We start from the raw sequence: 17977 nt of genomic DNA, 5'->3' as shown, positions 1-17977 counted from the left end.
TTTAGCTGGTTGTCTTGGGTCACCTCGCCTTGGCTTTGTCCTTTGTTCTACAGCTTGGGGGCACCTTTCCCTTACTTCGAATTCACAAATCCAAAGTCTCACTTCTTCTATTTAAATTTATGCTCAATCTTGACAGTGTATCGATAGGCAATGCCAAGCGAGGAGATGTCCAGGAACTCCATCTCGTCTTGGATGTACTTGTGTAGACATTCATGGTACTTGAGTACCAAATGCCACTCAGAATCCTTGATACCCAGCTTCATGCGAAGGGTATGGAAAATATTTGTGAACTTCAGAACATCTTGGTCCCTTCCCTGCTGCAATGTGGTCCCGACAAGGTAATATTATTCCTTGATGGCATCTCGGGGAGTGGTTGACCTTGAAAGTGTAGAGGTACCCCTGTGGATGAGGTGAAGATTTCCCTATACTCCTCCACAACCTTGTCCATCTGTTATTGTCGTGCGGAGGAGCCCGATCTAGAGGTCATGGCCACAATATTCTTCTTTCCCTGAGGGCGAATCATACAAAAAACAAATTTCCCATTTTGGGAAATGATCTTACTGCATTATTTCGCAGTGATAAAAGAAATGGCGATAGGTAGTGCTACCTTTGGTATCGTGTACAACTTATCACCCAAAGTCATAATAGTAGTGTGAGGCCTAGAATCATACACAGCGTGTCGCTTCCACAAGTATGGTTGGCCTAATAATACATCACAAACTTCAAGAGGAGCAACATCACATAGTACCTCATCCGTGAAGGGATTGATGTTGTAGGGAAGGCGAAATTTTTGGCTGATGTGGGGATATCACCCTTGGTGACGCCACTCGATGGTGTATGGTTGCAGGTGTGTTGTGGTCGATAGGCACAACTGATTCATGATCTATGCTGAAATGAGGTTCTTTTGGCTCCCGCTATCAACAATGAACTGCAACGAGGAACCCTTCACCCACATTTGTGATTGTAAGAGTCACTTCCCCTCCTCTGGATCTCCAGGCTCATCCTTCTGGATGCTGGTGGTGGCAATGGTGGCACTAGGCTCCGCATCGATAATCTGCTTCCCTTTGTCATTCCCCTTGTTGGTTTCTGACTCCTAGTCAGAACATGCATCCGATTCAGAAGCCTTCAGCTCTTCCACGAGTGACTACTTGGATTGACACTCACTTGTGTTGTGAGTGGGGTTCTTATGGAACTGACACCATTTCCTTGTGTCCTGTTTTTTCTTCATGGTGTTGTTCTTCGCTTGCGGCTTTAGCTGGTTGTCTTGGGTCACCCCGCCTTGGCTTTGTCCTTTGTTCTGCGGCTTGGGGGCACCTTTCCCTTACTTCGAATTCACAAATCCAAAGTCTCACTTCTTCTATTTAAATTTATGCTCGATCTTCATAGCATATCGATAGGCAATGCTAAGCGAGGTGATGTCCAGGAACTCCATCTCGTCTTGGATGTACTTGTGTAGACATTTGTGGTACTTGAGTACCAAATGCCACTCAGAATCCTTGATACCCAGCTTCGTGCGAAGGGTATGGAAAATATTTTTGAACTTCAGCACATCTTGGTCCCTTCCCTACCGCAACGTGGTCCACTTTATGTATTTATATTCATATCTCCCGACAAGGTAATATTATTCCTTGATGGCATCTCGGAAATAATTCCAAGTGGGTGTGGCTGAAAACAGTGAGGATTCCCTCTCGTCCTTTTGTTCATAGTAGGTTCCCCACCATTCCTTGACATGTGGGACAACTTTGAGAAGTGAAAAAGTAATCTTTTCCAGATTGGAAAAGTCATGAAATGAAAAATATCCTTTCAACAGATTTAACCATCTATCTATGACATCTACATCTATCTGGCCTTCAAATATGGGAATACCAAAGTTAACTTGTACCTTAAAAGGAGTGGTGCCTCCAGAGTGCTTCTTGGATGAAGATGTCACGTGTGGCTAACCGTCGAAGGATTTGGGCAAAGTTATCCATCATCGTGTTCCTTTGTCGCTCAAGGGCTTCCTCGAGCAACATTTTGAAAGGATATCCTGCCCCCTCGTCTTTCTTTTCTTCCGCCATGGGAGGTCATCGGGGTTTACGAGGCTTTTCTTGCAAATGTTCAACTAGTTCGATCCCTAACTCCTTATACCTTGACCTCGTTGAGGACATGCAAAGAAAAACAGAGAAAGAGCAGACTGCTCTGATACCACAGATCCAAACTTATGCAGGAACACAACAAAACACGGAAATACACATATACACAGAGATGCAGCAGAAATAAAACTTCATTTCATTAATATCAAAGAACTGAAATATGCTTACACACAGAAGTAGAAATAAACTAGCTCGAGTGATGGTAGCTTATCTCTAAGAAGAGATGTGGTAGCTACATGCCTCTGAACCGTGTTACAATGAGGCTCAAAATCCTATTTATTATTGAGAAACAATGGAAAGCCATAAATGTCCAAAAACCTAACCTTAGGAGATGAAACGCCAAAACTATGGGCCCCGTTTGGGTAAATTGGTACATCAACTTCTCGAGGTCCTAAATTTGGCATACAATCTCTGTTTGACGCACACAATACCTCGTTAGAAAGACCTATCTGAGGAAGACAACTTTCAATGACAAACATTAGTTAAAAACTTATGTTTGTCTGTTTTCCTAAAAAAAAGTCATTTAAGGCCTCAAAATGGCTTCAGAAATTTAGGACCTGAAAAATTGCCAAAAATAGTAAATTGTGCTACAATTAAGGAAACTGAAAAACTGAAAGAAACTATGGTGGGGGTCCAAGTGGAATAGACGGGTGACCACCAATATCCACCTGGATCATATGTAGCATTTGAATTTAAGATACGAGCGTACTGATATTACCCAATATGATAATACACTAATTGCAATATATCATAAAGATAAAAACAGTAAATGGGTTTCGAAATGTTATGACCACTAAGTACATAGTGCCAATGGAATTGGCACTTCCATGATCTTATATTCATAGTGGAGCCATAAGGTGGGGTCCTTCTCGATTGACTTAGCCATTGCATAAGTAAGAAGGATTATCGCTATTGTCGATGAGTTTATAATGATGTTGCTAACCCTTAATGAGTGCATGTTGTTAACCCTGGTTGAGTTGTGATGCATACTAAATACCTTTGTTGAATACATAAGTGGCAACTAATAGTGTCTTTAATAAATTTGAAATGATTATATATATATATATGGAAACTAATGACAACAATTGTGAATGTAGGACGAACCAGAAGAAATATTCATGGTGGAGCTTCGACATACTTACAATAAAAGAAAAATTATGCTACAGAATAAATCTATTTCCTAGATTAAAATGCAGTGGAAGCATTTCATTCAGAAGAGACTACATGAGAGAATGAAAAATTGTATGCACAAGGCATATTCCAGCTCATTTGAGGGCCAAGGAAACACCGAGGACGATGTTTCACTGGGGGGAAGATGTAACACCTGTCAATGAAAAGTAAATATTTAAAATTAATTTTACTGCACATACTTGGTAAATTAGGGGCTAAGTGAAAAACCTAGTGGAAAAACCTTAATGTAAAAAAAAGGTTTTGTTTTAATCTATTTTAAAACGTTATGACAAGTCTTGGAATTTGCGGGGAAAAGAAACTAAATAAAAAGTTTCCACTCACCAAATAATTAGAAGATTCCTCTCCCTAGAGATAAATAATCTCCCTTGGGACAAGGGAGCAAAAGGGAGAGAGGGGAGAAAACTTGAGGAAACATTGAAGACTTGGTACCTGGGTGGACAAGGTCCAAGTGAGGAGAATGAAGCTATAAAGTTATGGTATTCTTGAGCTAGTTGGAGTGAGCGGGATTCCTAAGACAAACTTGTGAGTCTGAGATTTCTTTGGGCTGTGTATTCTTGAGCTAGTTGGAGCCAGTGGGATCCCCAAGACAAACTTGTGAGTCTGAGATTTCTTTGGGCTGGAATGGTATAGTCTTGATGCCTTTGAACAAACCTTATTAGGTCATTGCTAAGAAACTATTTTGGGAGTGAAAAATTGGCTTGGGGGGAGAACTTGACATAATTTCCATTCTCATTGGTTGGGAGGAATGGTCTTTCTCCTTTGTGAATTCCCTGACAATCTAACTTTAACAGATAAGTACTCCATAAAACTTATGTTTTTCTCATAACATAATTGTTATTGTAGATGATAAAAGTATATGGAATCTTTGACTTGTTATAAATGGTTTCTAAAGCTCTAGAGTATGGATTAAATCTACTATTTTTGTTAGATATTGTTTCCAAAAGAGAAAGTTATTATTTGTTTAAACGACTAATAACTTTGTTATGTGTACAAAATTGAACTATGATTATAAAATTCAAAATTCAAATATGACTTATGATGAGAAGCATGTTGAAGCCATCATATCTATATGAAGAGTGTGGGTTCTGGAATAGGACTCTTATATACCATGCAAGAATTTAGAAAAATAATCATAGTGGTAGACAGACATTAATAGTAAATGAGACTAGAACAAACTTCTTAGAGGAAGTTTGGGTTAGTTCCTCAGTCAAGCTAAGTTAATAAAAGCCTAGGAACGGTCCCTAGTTCCTAGTCAAAACAGAGTATAATATTACTTATACAATCAAATTATAAGCATAGATAATAATTGCACAAGAAACTATTATTCAAGAGAGATTTATTTATAATTTTGAAAAAGGTGACATGTCTGGGTAGTCCTGCCTAGAACCTTTGAGAATAAATACCATCTGTGGAGAAATGTAAGCAATTATTTAAAAATTAAACTAAACCATAAATTTTGTAAAGAACAAATAACATGCGTGGGAATGTGGATAGTAGTGGACAAGATAAATGACAACCTAAAACTACTAGCGATTATTAAAAAAAAAAAAAAACTCATTCAAAGTGGATTAAGGTCCTAACTATGAGTAAAAAAAAGTGCTCAATTACATAGTTGTTGGCATTAATCTTCAAAAGGAAAGAAAAGTGAATACTATAATGTGTTGTGATTAACAATGGAAAATGTTATGAGTTCAAACCCTAGGTTTTAGGATAATATCTAAAACTTAGTAAATTTTTGGAACAATAATAAATAATGCACCAGAGACTGTTGTTGGCATTAATCTTCAAAAGGAAAGAAAAGTGAATACTATAATGTAGTGTGATTATCAATGGAAAATGTTACGAGTTCAAACCCTAGGTTTTAGGATAATAGCTAAAACTCAGTAAATTTTTGGAACAATAATAAATAATGCACCAGAGACTACGACATATGGCTAGAAAGAATTAAAATAATAATAATAAATATTATTATGCAAGGTATTAAAACATTCAACATATTATAAAATCTCTATTAATATGAACTCGAGTAAAAAAGAGTAAAAAAGAAATTACCTAGCATAACTAATGATGATCTACAACTATATTTATGTAAGTTTGGGGTTGAACAATCTTGTCGAGGATCACATATTAACATTTCTTTATATCCTTAATAGTGGAATCAAACTAGAAACAAGTTTGACAATATTGTTTTGCAATAATCGAGGATATTCAAATTAAAAAGGGAAAATTACAGAGTTCTCAAGCGGGGGTTTCACACTTGCAGGCATAACAATATTGTTTTGCAATAATCGAGGACATTCAAATAAAAAAGGGCAAATTACAGAGTTCTCAAGCGGGGTTTCACACTCGCAGTATATATAGAGAGATACATTTTCCATAAATTACGAATATCCAAAATAAACGTGCACAACATGTAAAATGAAATTTAAGGCCAACTCACGAGTGGATTAGTGGCTGCAGGCAGACCAAAGTAACTGAGATACTTAACATATATACAAAATGACTAAAGGAAAGACCTCACCAAAAGACCCTAATAAGTCTAAGCTAGAGACTTGGAAACCCTCAACAATGAGGTAATTAAAAACAATTCTTACATAATACCTTAACCACATAAGCCCTTCAACCCTTATAATGCAATTAAACGCACAATGTTAAGGGGAATCGAATGCAATTAAACGCAAAATGTTAAGGGGAATCGAAAACGAGCCGTATTTTTACACTGGAGAAGAAAAAAACGTTACTCAAGGTATCTTCTAGGATCAGACAAAATGGAATGGAGGAACATTAGAATCACTGCATGTCTTAGGTAGTTGCATAGGAACAACTAAAAGATGACTTGGGTGATGGGTTACTTGAGCAACACTCTCCTTCCTTTGCTAAGCCTCTAGAAAAACTCTAAAAACAATATCAAGGGTTATTATAGAGAAGAAATAGAGTTCTCTAACAAAGAATAAAGGACTGAAAAAAGGGATTTTTAAGTTACCACTGTTGAAGCCCATCTAGATTCTGTAGCCTTTGTAGGAAATCTCAGAGTACAACCATGGCCATGAACGTTCTGAGAACCCAGTAATGCATTCCATCTATGTATAAGGAGCACAGTATCAAACCACGAGTATAGGGAAAGTGAATGAGAACAAGAAAAGAAAAACCTTGAAAGACGCAAATAAAACCCTAGGGACAAATTCCCTAGGGACAAATTGTTACCTATAGTCGACAACATCAAAAGATGGTCTAGTCCAAAAGCAAACTGCATGGAAATTCTTCCGCAACCGTTGCAGAGCTAAGTTTAGTGGAGGGCAAGAGGTGAATGAGCTGCCAATGACATCTGGGTGAGAGGGTGGTTACTCTGTAACCACCTCTTCCTCATCGAACCATCCAAGAAATCCTCATCACTGTGAACGGTAGATCAGCTCTCCTTACCTGAGGATGTGAAATCGTTAGGTGGAGTAGTCAGACAACTTTGTGAGAGTTTGAATGTTTTGCTCATAGTGCTAAAGTTATAACTTTGTCAACGATGAAAACATTACACGACGACAATTATGAGTACCATAGTACAAATGTTATTAAGTAGCACTGTATAATTTGGAACATACGGTTATAGCCTTGTTCCATCAAGGTTATAATACAATTTTAATAATCAATGTTGCTATGTAAGTTGTAAAAGTAGAAATTGTATTGCTAACTTGGAGGCATTCCCTCAAAAAAAAATTAGGGAAATTTAAGTGAAAGGAGATATTACAGTTATTAAATGATTTATATATAAGGTTTATATATATTTTAAATTTAGAAAATGTATTTTAAAATACTAATTACAATAGATACAATTTGAAACAAATAAAGTTTTTATTTATTTTATGTGAAATATAATAATAATGAAAAGTGAAAATGGAATGTATAGCTCTTTTTAGATTTGTTATTTTTATTATTTTATATAGATATGTTCAAAATTGACAAAGATGAAGTAGACTATATAATAATCCTATAGTAGCAGGATGAAAAAGAATATTATTGAGAAAAATACACTGGTCCTCCCCCATATTAATCGTGAGACTCCATCATAACAATTTTTTTTTTTAATACCCGGATGCGGGTGTTACTGCTGCGCATTTATGAGGATTTATTCCTCGCAGGCATATGTCCCTGCACCTGGCTCGTGGACGAGGATCACACATTTCCATGGCATGCGATATCAATTGGACCAAGTAAAGAATTATGGTCGCACAGTTCATATTCAATGCGCGCTTGGTTCGAGAGACTATGCTCGTTGTTTTATCCATGGCCTGGTGTCTGGTTTATGCCATTGCCCTCGGCTCTTTCCACCTCCGCCTGATTTTCTTCCCGCACCCCTATTTCGTTTAGGCAAATATGAAGCTCTCTTGGATTCTAAGTCTTGCCTGGTTCGTCTGTGCTCAGTCCTTCCCCCTTCGGCTCTGCCATTTTCCCTTACATAGTTTCTCTGATAATTCGAAGATGCCTCGCCATCGTGGAGGTAACACTGGTAATCGAGGCAGGGCCTCTCATTCTGCTCCTTAGAACATTGTCCCTATTGCTTCTGCCTCCCCATCCTCTCCGCCCTCTGGCCATGCTAGACCTCTCCCGCACAACTCCTTTCAAACAACTCTCTTCACCTTCCATAGCAGGCTCAACAGGCCAGTGTTGTCAGCCAGCATCACTGTAATTCTTACTGAGGAGGAGGATAAGCCCAGCAGCTCGGCCCACACCACCACCTCTCAGTCTCAGGATGACAGTGTCCTTCAGGGGGAGATGGCTGGGGTCGTGTTCAATGACGACAACATGCAGGAAGACGACATTGTTCCTGAGGCTCCTCAGCCTCCGGCAGAATCCAGTCAGCGCGAGGTGCTTGCTTGTGAGTCGGTTCATCATCCAGGTAGCATCTTGAATCTGGTAATTCCTCCAGATGGCGATATCGAGGGGAATGCAGATAATGAATTCGTCACATGGATTGCCTCTTCCAGCCAGGTGGACAAGGATGCGCCCGACTCTCCGCAACATGTCTAATGATTCTGGTTCAATGCCTACTGGTGGCACTCTTGCCTCTGCTCTGTTTTATTTTATGTTATGCGTCTATGTTTTGGGTCTCTGGATACTGTTCTTGTCTCAATTCTTGTTTTGTATCGGTGCGAGCCATTATAATCTGATGAGCAGCAACAAATCATGGCTCAGTAAGCCTTGTTTTTTATTTAATTTTGTTTATGGCAGGTATGATGGAATGCTTATCAGCAAAGCCATCGTCGGCGATAGTACTGTTATGCTAGACACAGAACTGGGTTACTTTTTTGTATGTCAGGGTCTTACAAATCATGTTTCGAAGTCTCTCAATCCTGAAAGGGCAGATAGAAGGATCTGTATGTCTCAGAATCTCTGGTTGAGCCCCCTCTAAGGTTTCAACCTCTTTGTACATATTTTTTCTCTTTTTTAATAGAAATAGTCTTTACCCAAAATAAATAAATAAATAAGTTAAAATTAAAATTTTAAAAAAATAAAAATAAAAATAAAATAAAAAAAAAAAATAAAAAAAAAAAAAATTTAAACCTATGATGACAAACAGTTTTGGTACCTCGAAAAAGAGTTTTCATCCCCATATTAATAACAAATTTTTTTTTAAACCTATGATGACAAACAGTTTTGGTACCTCTAAAAAGAGTTTTCATCTGGATATCATTTCGAAGTTCAAGAATTGATAAATCATTTTGATTTCAGTGGACTTTAATCCTCATATTTTATTTTTCAAATTAAAATTTATATAATAGAGTGAAATGGATAATATTTATTTCTTGTAATTATCTAAAATAAACTCAATTCTCTCAAACATATCAAAATAATAATTATATATATATATATAAATCTTCAATAAAAAATCAATATACTAAATATTACATTTTAAAAGTGATTATAACTTATTTTTTTAAATTCAATTAATAATAATTATTTTTAAATTAAAATAAGTATGTAATTTTCTCTTTTCTCTATTTGTGTGTTTAACTATGGAGCTTGACTCCTAGAGTTTTGAGAAAATTGAATTTGTAACTTCTGAATAGCATAGGTGCTTTCAAGAGGAAAATTGGGTTGAACTAAGCCTGACTTGAGCCTGACCCGAGAGTGTTAAGAGAATTCAACCTGTGGCTTTTCAATAATAGAAGTGCTTTAATGAAAGGAACTAGACAAATTGAACTAACCCTTGCGGCTGATAGCCATATATATATATATATGAATGATGCTATAAATTATCTAAAAATATAAATAAAGAATAATATTGATAATATCATATTTTATTTATTAGTTTTTTTTAATAAAATAATAATTATGTTTATTTTTTAATTTATAACTTAAAGAAATTTACAATTGTCTTCACTATTAGTAGATTGCATTTTGGATCTTTTAATTTATAAAATTTCACATTACTTTTATCACCAATTAACTTATTCTCTCACACTTTTTTTTTTTAAATTTTAAAATAAAACTAATATAATTATTATTAAAATCATTAAAATTTATGGAAAAAAAATGAAAAACAATATAATTTAAAAAATTAAAATACATGTTAAAAAAAAATCAAAATACATATTAAAAAAACCTAACTACCACTTTTCCAAATTATAATTTTTACATTATGTCTACATTTTATTAAATTATATTAAATACATGTTAAAAAATTCTAACGACCACTTTTCCATATTATATTTTTTATATTATGTCTACATTTTATTAAATTATATTTTTAAGTTTAGTTTTTTTATTAAATTATATTAAATACATGTTAAAAAATTCTAACGACCACTTTTCCATATTATATTTTTTATATTATGTCTACATTTTATTAAATTATATTTTTAAATTTAGTTTTAAAAATAATATTATTTTTTAACTTTAAAGTATTTTAATAAATTATTGTATCAAATTAAAGATGTAGATAATTTATAAAAATATACAAATAATTTAATTAAAATATTAAATTAAAAAAAATCCATAAGTTTTAAATTTAATAATATTTTAAGATATATATTTTTTAATTTTAAAATATTCTAACCAAAAAAGCATATAAAAAAATTGATGTTTCCGACCAGCTCACTTCATGAAACGTAATTTATTCATACAACATGATTGTGAGCATCTTACAAAACCGCTTTCCCGTCATCCCGGTATCCACCATAAATTGAAACCGGCTGGAATTTGAAACCGTTATCTGGGTAATTTGAATAGGCCTGGAATTCGTATACCGCTCGTTTTTTCAATCGGAAATTTGATATGCAATGCAAAGGGATTTGAAATTCAAGATGATGGCGGTGGATTTCAAGTGAAAACAAAATTTATAGTAGCTAAAAAGCGGACCTGACAAGAAATTAGAATTTAGCCGTTTGAAAAATAACGGATATGAAATATGCTTGAAAAAGCAAGCATCCTAGCAGTTTTAACCCATCTTGTTATGGATTTGGCACTTGCTTCTTGTGGTTATTTATGCACGGAATTCGCAAAGCATCTTAGCTTTTACAGTCCATTTTTTTCTCCATTTTCTCTTTTAATTTCGTTTGCAGGTTGTGTGGCTGGTTGATCTGTTATTTTCTTTTATATTATTGTGTGCAGGGCCATGCATCTTGGTTTTTCAATGTTCTCTTTCAATTTTGTTTATAGTTTGTGTTGGTTTATCTGTTATTTTCTTCATTTTTTTGGTCTGCGTTTTTTGGTCGATTTGATTTCTTTGGGGATTTAGAGACAAAATGGATGGATGGAAACGAATGAAGTGTAATCATGGGAAGGTACAAGCAGGTATAATTATTTATTGAAGCATACTCACTGAAATGTACAAGCAGGTATAATTATTTTCGGATTTGTTTTCTTTAATTTGAATTCTAGATAGTTTTTTACTAAGAAGTATTTACACAATAAAATGTCCTCTGTGGTGATAATAACTCCCAAATACGATGGGATGCATAAGATCCAGATCGTTTTTCCATTGTCACGTTCTTGGGAAGAGTTTATCTCTGAAAAAGCTATTCAAGGTAAAGCTCACTCTGAATTCGTCTATTGCTTTAATTATCTTCGGTAGGTAGCTTTGCTTATCCGGGTTTTACCGCATTGAGGTTTTTCGTCTTTGAAATAGGTATCGTTTTTTCCTTTTTTCCTAATTTTGTTTTGCCTCTTTGGGCCATACTTTGATCTCTCAAAAACGTTTTCAGCATATATGGCTTCATCGTGGACGTGGCCCTGTGTTCCATTACATAAGGAATCTTTGTCCGTGTGGGACTGTGTTTGATTGCTTTGCCATTAATAAGGATGACTTGGAGGAAAATACAGACGAACAAGACACACCGTACTTATTTATTCGATGCGTAAATCTTCACAGGTAGCAGGTACAGCCTCAACCTCAGCCCTCAGCTTCGCTGCAGGTACGGACTATTCCCTCATCCATCGTCCTAATTAATATGAATGTCCCAACTTTAATTTTAGCGTCAGAATAGAGGAAATTATAGATAGTACGGAAACCATAGGTTGCCCTAGCCAAGGTTGCTGCCGTTTCTCCAAATTTTAGCTTGAGAATAGGAAAAAATTAGGGAAACCATATAGACATAGCAGAGGTTGCTGCTGTTCCTCGACATTTTCTTAGATTAAATTTACATTTTAAAGAATATATGGTCATCGCATATAATATTTTTTGAGTTTTAAAATCAAATTTATATTATATTTTCTAGCATTTAAAATCATTTGGTCATTCGCACGCACTGGACTTACCTCATTTAAAACAAATTAAATTTTAGATATGGTATATCTTCTTAGCGTTTAAATTTATAACTCTTCTTTTTTTGGACGTGTCTGCAACCCTAGCGCGTCTGCTGAGAGATCCCGTTTGCGCCCTCCCTCATGGAGCATGGAGGCGGCCCTGCGGCCCCTCCCCCCTTCCCTCCGGAGATCGAAGCCTTCAAGGCTCTCGTCTCAGCAACAGGAAAGCGTCAGGCCTCTGGCCAGCAGCAAAAATTCGTCAAAAAACTGGATAGCATACCCAAGGTAGCTTTGCCTGAGGAGGAAATCTGCAGATCCGCGCTAAATCTTGCAGAAAAAGGTCTGATCGGTCAGTTCACCGGTTTGTGGCCATCCCCGAGAGCAGTCGAAGAATGGGTCAAAAGGAATTGGCTACCTTTGGTAAACGAAGGAATCAAGATCTATTTTGTAGGCAAAGGGTTTTTTGTCTTCTTGTTTGACAGTACAGAGGACAGAGGCCTGATTTTCAGAAATGGGCCTTATTTCATGGGGCCTCAAGGTCTCTACTTGAACAAATGGTCCACTGATTTTGATCCAGCGCAAGACGTACCCAAGGCGGTTCCTGTTTGGGTGCGCCTCCCGCATCTGCCTCTGCATTGCTGGAATCAAAGCTCCCTCCAATCCATTGGAAATGCACTGGGAAAATACATAGACCAGGCCCCAAGGAAGGATCAGTACTCTTGTGCACGGATTTGCGTGGAGGTAGACTTGGAAACAGGATTACCCGAAGCGATTCAGTTATCGGTGGCAAACTGGACACACATACAAGAGCTAGATTATGAACAGTTGCCATTCAAGTGCCGATTCTGTCATGAATACGGGCACTTTGCAAGATACTGCAAAAAAAGAAATGAGGAGACCTCAGAGAAAGAAAAAGAAGAACAATGGAAACAGGCAAAGAAGACAACATTCAGCAGGCAGAATAACAAAAACAAGGCAAAAGGGACAGAGAACAAAGCAGATTATGGAAGCACGAGTAACCAAAACGCTGGCAGTAGTGAAAAAAAAGGCAATGAGGGGGACAAAAACCCCTTTGAAATCCTCACGCCTCCTTCAGATCCACTGGAAGCAGGAGAAGAAGAACCCCCACAGCAGGAGAATATTGAAACTACAGAACCAGGTAATAACCCAATCCCCAACTCATGCAATATCTCTTCCCCTTCATACGCAGATATAATAAAAAAAAAAAAGAAAACTGTAGAGAATATGGGATCATCAGATGATGAAACATTTGAAAGGTCAACAAAAAGGGCTGGGAGAAGATCAAACAAGGAAGCTAGAGAAGAGGAGTCAGAAAGACAAAAAACCCTAGGCAGTCAAGCTACTATCAAAATGACACTAGGGAGGAATATTAGGCCTAGAGCCTCCAAAGGAGGAGGGCCTAACCCTATAAGCGGTAAATGATGCAGTTGATCTCTTGGAACTGTAGGGGTCTGGGTAATCCCAACAAGGCAGAGGCTATCAAAGACTTATTGAAGATGGAGACCGCGGACATCCTAATGCTCCAAGAGACCAAAATAGAAGGGGAAACTCTTCTAAACACCAGTTCTACAAAATGGAAATTTGACTCAGGAAAGGCTGTTAGTGCAAGAGGCACAGCTGGAGGAATAGGTACTTTTTGGACAAAAGACTTCTCTCTAGAACGATTCTTAGCAACCCAACATTGGATCTTCACAGAGCTGCGTCACACTGTAAGCAACCTTTCCCTCGCTCTGTTTAACTTGTATGTCCCTGTTCAGTATGAAGAAAAGAGAGAGTGTTGGAGGACACTTCTGGATTATATAGCGCAAATCAGCCCCTCAAATTTAGTCATAGGTGGTGATCTGAATATAACTCTAGATCCCAAAGAAAAGAAAGGAGGGTTTCAGTCTAGAGACCCTTTCATCAATACAGTGGGCAACCTGATTCTGCAATGGGATTTGGTAGACTTCAAACCAGTGAAAGGCAAATACACATGGACAAACAATAGAACCGGAGAAAATCATATTTCTGCCAGATTGGACAGGTTTCTCATCAGCAGCTCTCTAATGATGGACAAAAGAATAGTATTCACCAAGATTCTCCCAAAGCTCACATCGGATCACAAGCCTATCCTCTTATGCCTAAAAGAAGAAGAAGATCTAGGTCCCCTTCCATTTCGCTTCAACCCCCTTTGGGCAGGGAAAGAAGGGTTTATAGAAACAGTTCAAGCAGCATGGAGGATTGATGTTTTCGGTTCCACAAGCTATGTGTGGGAACAAAAAATGAAAAACACAAAAAAAGCGCTCAAAAGCTGGATAAAGAAATCCACGCAATCTCCCAATAGACAGAGGAAGGAGGCAGTTCTGCAATTGGAAGAAATACAACTTGAAATGGAGGAGAAAGATCTCTCTTCTACAGATTTAGCTAATGAAAAATCTGTTCAAAGGAATGTATTCTATTCCTTCAGAAATGAAGAGGAATATTGGCGTTTAAAGTCTCGAAGCCTATGGCTCAAATCTGGGGACAGAAATACCTCATATTTTCATAGACAGTGCAGGGCCCGTCTTTCGCGAAATCATATATCAGAAATTACCAGCACCACTGGTCAGGTCCATAAAGGATTTACTCAAATCAAAGAAGCAGCTGTAAACCACTTTCAGAATCTTCTGAGTGCAGAAAGTAATGGGAACGAGGAGGAGGAAGTGGAGTTTCTCTCAGCCATTCCAAATCTAGTCAGTGAAGAAGATAATGACTCTCTGATGAGTCCTGTAACGGAAGAAGAGATAACTAATATAGTCTGGGCTATGGAGCCAGACAAAGCCCCAGGTCCCGACGGTTTCACAGCACATTTTTATAGAATTTGTTGGGAGATTATCAAAACTGACCTCTTCAGAATGATAAGAGGGACCTTGAGAAAGGCAAAAGTGGGTGGAGGAATAAAATCGACATTTCTTGCCTTAATTCCAAAGGAAACAAACCCAGGATCCTTCGACAGATACAGGCCGATCTCACTTTGTAATACATCATACAAGATCGTAGCTAAACTGCTGGCAAACAGAATTAAGCCTCTTCTTCAAAAACTCATCTCTCCAGCCCAAGGAGGATTTGTGAAAGGCAGGCAACTTTTGGACAATGTCATTCAAATCCAAGAGGCTCTCCATTCCAGCCACTCTCGGAAAGAGCAAGGTATGATTATTAAACTAGATATGAGTAATGCTTTTGATCGTGTTAACCGTTCCTTTCTGCTTAGGGTGCTTGCAGCCTTTGGGTTTAGGCAGGAATTCATAAACCTTATTAAAGCTTGCATTGAAAACATCTGGATAGCTCCAATGGTAAATGGGAGACCAACAGAGTTTTTTCAAGCCACCAGGGGACTGAGGCAAGGCTGCCCCTTGTCTCCCTTTCTCTATATTCTGATGGCGGACTCTTTAAGCAGAAAATTGACACGGGAGCAACAAAGTGGCATCATTCCTGGGATAAGAATCGTTCAAGGAGCAGCTCCAGTAAACCATGCGCTATTTGCCGATGATTCACTCTTGCTCGGGGGCGCTTCCATGAGAATTGCTAAATCCTTCAAGACAATTCTCCAAAAGTACTGTAATGTCACTGGAGCTCTCATCAGTGAGAGGAAGAGTGCAGTATATGGATGGAATACAGATGAACAAACTATTGAAAGGATAGCCAGTGAATTGGGATTCAAAGGCTATGCAGAGTGGGATAAAATAAAGTACCTTGGTCTACCGTTGACGATGGGATCCAACCGAAATTATTTGTGGGAGGAGGTAATATCCAAGTTTAAAAAAAAGATAGCAGCGTGGGGCGGAATCTGGCTTTCCACAGGCGGCAAGCTCACTCTCATCCGTTCGGTGCTCTCAGCATTACCCACTTTCCAAGCCTCCTTGTTAATGGCTCCAAGGCAAATCGCAGATCAGATCTCTTGTTTAATGAGGAATTTTTTGTGGAACGGAGGGAAGGGGAATAGCAATCGATTTCACTTAGTTAATTGGGAAATGGTGAAGCGTCCCATTGCTGAAGGTGGACTCCAAATCAGAGACCCCTATCATGCAAATCTTGCCTTGGGTTGCAAACTTCTGTGGCAGCTTATATCCGAACCCATGCATCCAATCAGCCAGCTCTTAAATTTAAAATATCTCAGAAATCGGTCGATCATTTCCTATAACCCAGCGCCTTCTTCTGGAGGAACACAGGCTTGGAGACTTTGTTGCAAAGGGTTAGACTTCTTCAGGACACATTTGTATAAAATTCCAGGGAACGGCAAGAAATCATTGATGTGGAGAGACCGAATCATGGGGCACCCTCCTCTTTCGGTCATAAACGAAATCGCAGATTTAAGAGTTTGGTTAAGATCAAAAGGAATCAGGAAAATCGAGGACATTGCAGAGTGGGATAACAAAGGCAATTGGCAGCGTTGGGCTCTGCCCAACATACCAGCACGCCTAAGAAATCAGCTAAACTACTTCATGGAAGCAATCACAGACTTCACTCCAGTACACAAAGACGAGGAAGATTCATGGGGTTGGGGACGAACAGGGGTTTACACAGCCAAGCAAGGGTACTTACAGTTGCAAGGCAAAAAGGACTCTTTGCACCCGGAAACAGTGTGGAGGCAGATCTGGGAAAACTTCAGCATCCCGAAGATCAATTTCTTCTTCTGGACCTTGTTTCATAACAAAATACTGACTGGAGAAAATCTTTGTAAAAGGAATATTGCAGGTCCACATCGATGCGTGTTCTGCAAAAAAGCCTTGGAGACCTCAGCTCACATGTTCATTGAATGTGAGTATGCTCAGATGGCCTGGGCCAGCTTCTTGGCGGGACTGAATGTTAGCCCACCGGTGCAATGTTCAATAACAGACATGTTTTTGTCTTGGAAAGCTCGGTATCCCTACAGCATCGCAGAAAAGACTCTTTGGTATAAGGTGTGGATTGCAGCTCCAAAATATGTGTGCTGGAAGTTGTGGCTCTCCCGGAATGAAATTGTTTTTAATCAAAAAGAAATGTCTGCAGGAAATGTCGCAGAAAAGGCCAAGAAACTACTTATAGAAACTCTGAGACAAACCAATGTCAGAGACAGCTCCCTAAGAGATGAAGAAAGAGCATGGCTGGGTGATTACATTCCTTCATCGAGCCCTTCTTTAATCACCCGCCCAAAACTCAAGGAAAACTGGCAGATCCGAGACACTTTGGAAAACTTCCAGAAGTGGTGGAAATCTCAAGGAAAATGCACTATTTTCTTTGATGGAGCTTCAAAAGGTAATCCAGGCAGGTCAGGAGCTGGGGGGGTCATCTACTTCCGGAATGGAAGAAAAGAGGATTACAGCTGGGGTCTCGGATTTAAAACCAACAATCAGGCAGAAGTCCTCAGTCTTTTAAAAGCTTGCCAACTCGTCAGTAAAGGAAACCCAAAGGAAATCCTAGTGTTTGGAGACTCAGAATTGCTGATAAAATCTCTATTAAATAATAAAGGACTCAAGGATCCAGTATTGAACAAACAGATATCAAGAGTAAATAGACTCCTGAAGGACTTCTCTTCAGTTCAAATCTATCACATTCTCAGAGAATTAAACACAGAAGCAGACAGCCTGGCAAATATTGGATGTAATCTAGAAAAGAACATGATCAGCATAGATGCAGGAGAACCATACATGGCAGCCATTCCTTGAAAGGACAAGTTGATCTTGTAAATGCAGAAATATGTTCTTTTAGAAACAGGAAAATGTAAAACTTGATATGGCTTTGGCCATCCTTTAATAAAATATCCGTTGGGGTTAAAAAAAAAAAAATTATAACTCTTCTGCTTATTTTTTATTAATAAGTTTGAGATGTATTTTGAAATAATCTAAGCTATTTATATTTAAAATAATTTATAATATTATATTTAAAGTAATTTATATCTA

At 37.8% G+C, this 17977-nt stretch overlaps 1 protein-coding gene across 1 annotated transcript; it reads left to right on the top strand.

Moving 5' to 3' along the window:
- The first annotated feature begins 12200 nt into the window (after window positions 1-12200).
- On the top strand, window positions 12201-17743 carry LOC149260187 (uncharacterized). The gene is made up of 2 exons (XM_089457231.1): window positions 12201-13336; window positions 13528-17743. The coding sequence occupies exons 1-2, from the start codon at window positions 12201-12203 to the stop codon at window positions 17741-17743; spliced, it is 5352 nt and encodes a 1783-aa protein (XP_089313357.1).
- The last annotated feature ends 234 nt before the right edge of the window (window positions 17744-17977 follow it).

This window comes from Pinus tabuliformis, chromosome 6, assembly GCF_031772625.1.
Source record: "Pinus tabuliformis cultivar Carrire ecotype Pingquan chromosome 6, CPIR1, whole genome shotgun sequence".
Classification (NCBI taxonomy): Eukaryota; Viridiplantae; Streptophyta; class Pinopsida; order Pinales; family Pinaceae; genus Pinus; species Pinus tabuliformis.
This window is presented reverse-complemented; position numbering and strand designations above follow the sequence as displayed.

Coding starts and splice junctions, on each gene's coding strand:
- LOC149260187 (XM_089457231.1), top strand. CDS start 12,201: ATGGAGCATGGAGGCGGCCCTGCGGCCCCTCCCCCCTTCCCTCCGGAG. Junction 13,337..13,527: donor GATGATGAAACATTTGAAAG/GTCAACAAAAAG, acceptor TTGGAACTGTAG/GGGTCTGGGTAATCCCAACA.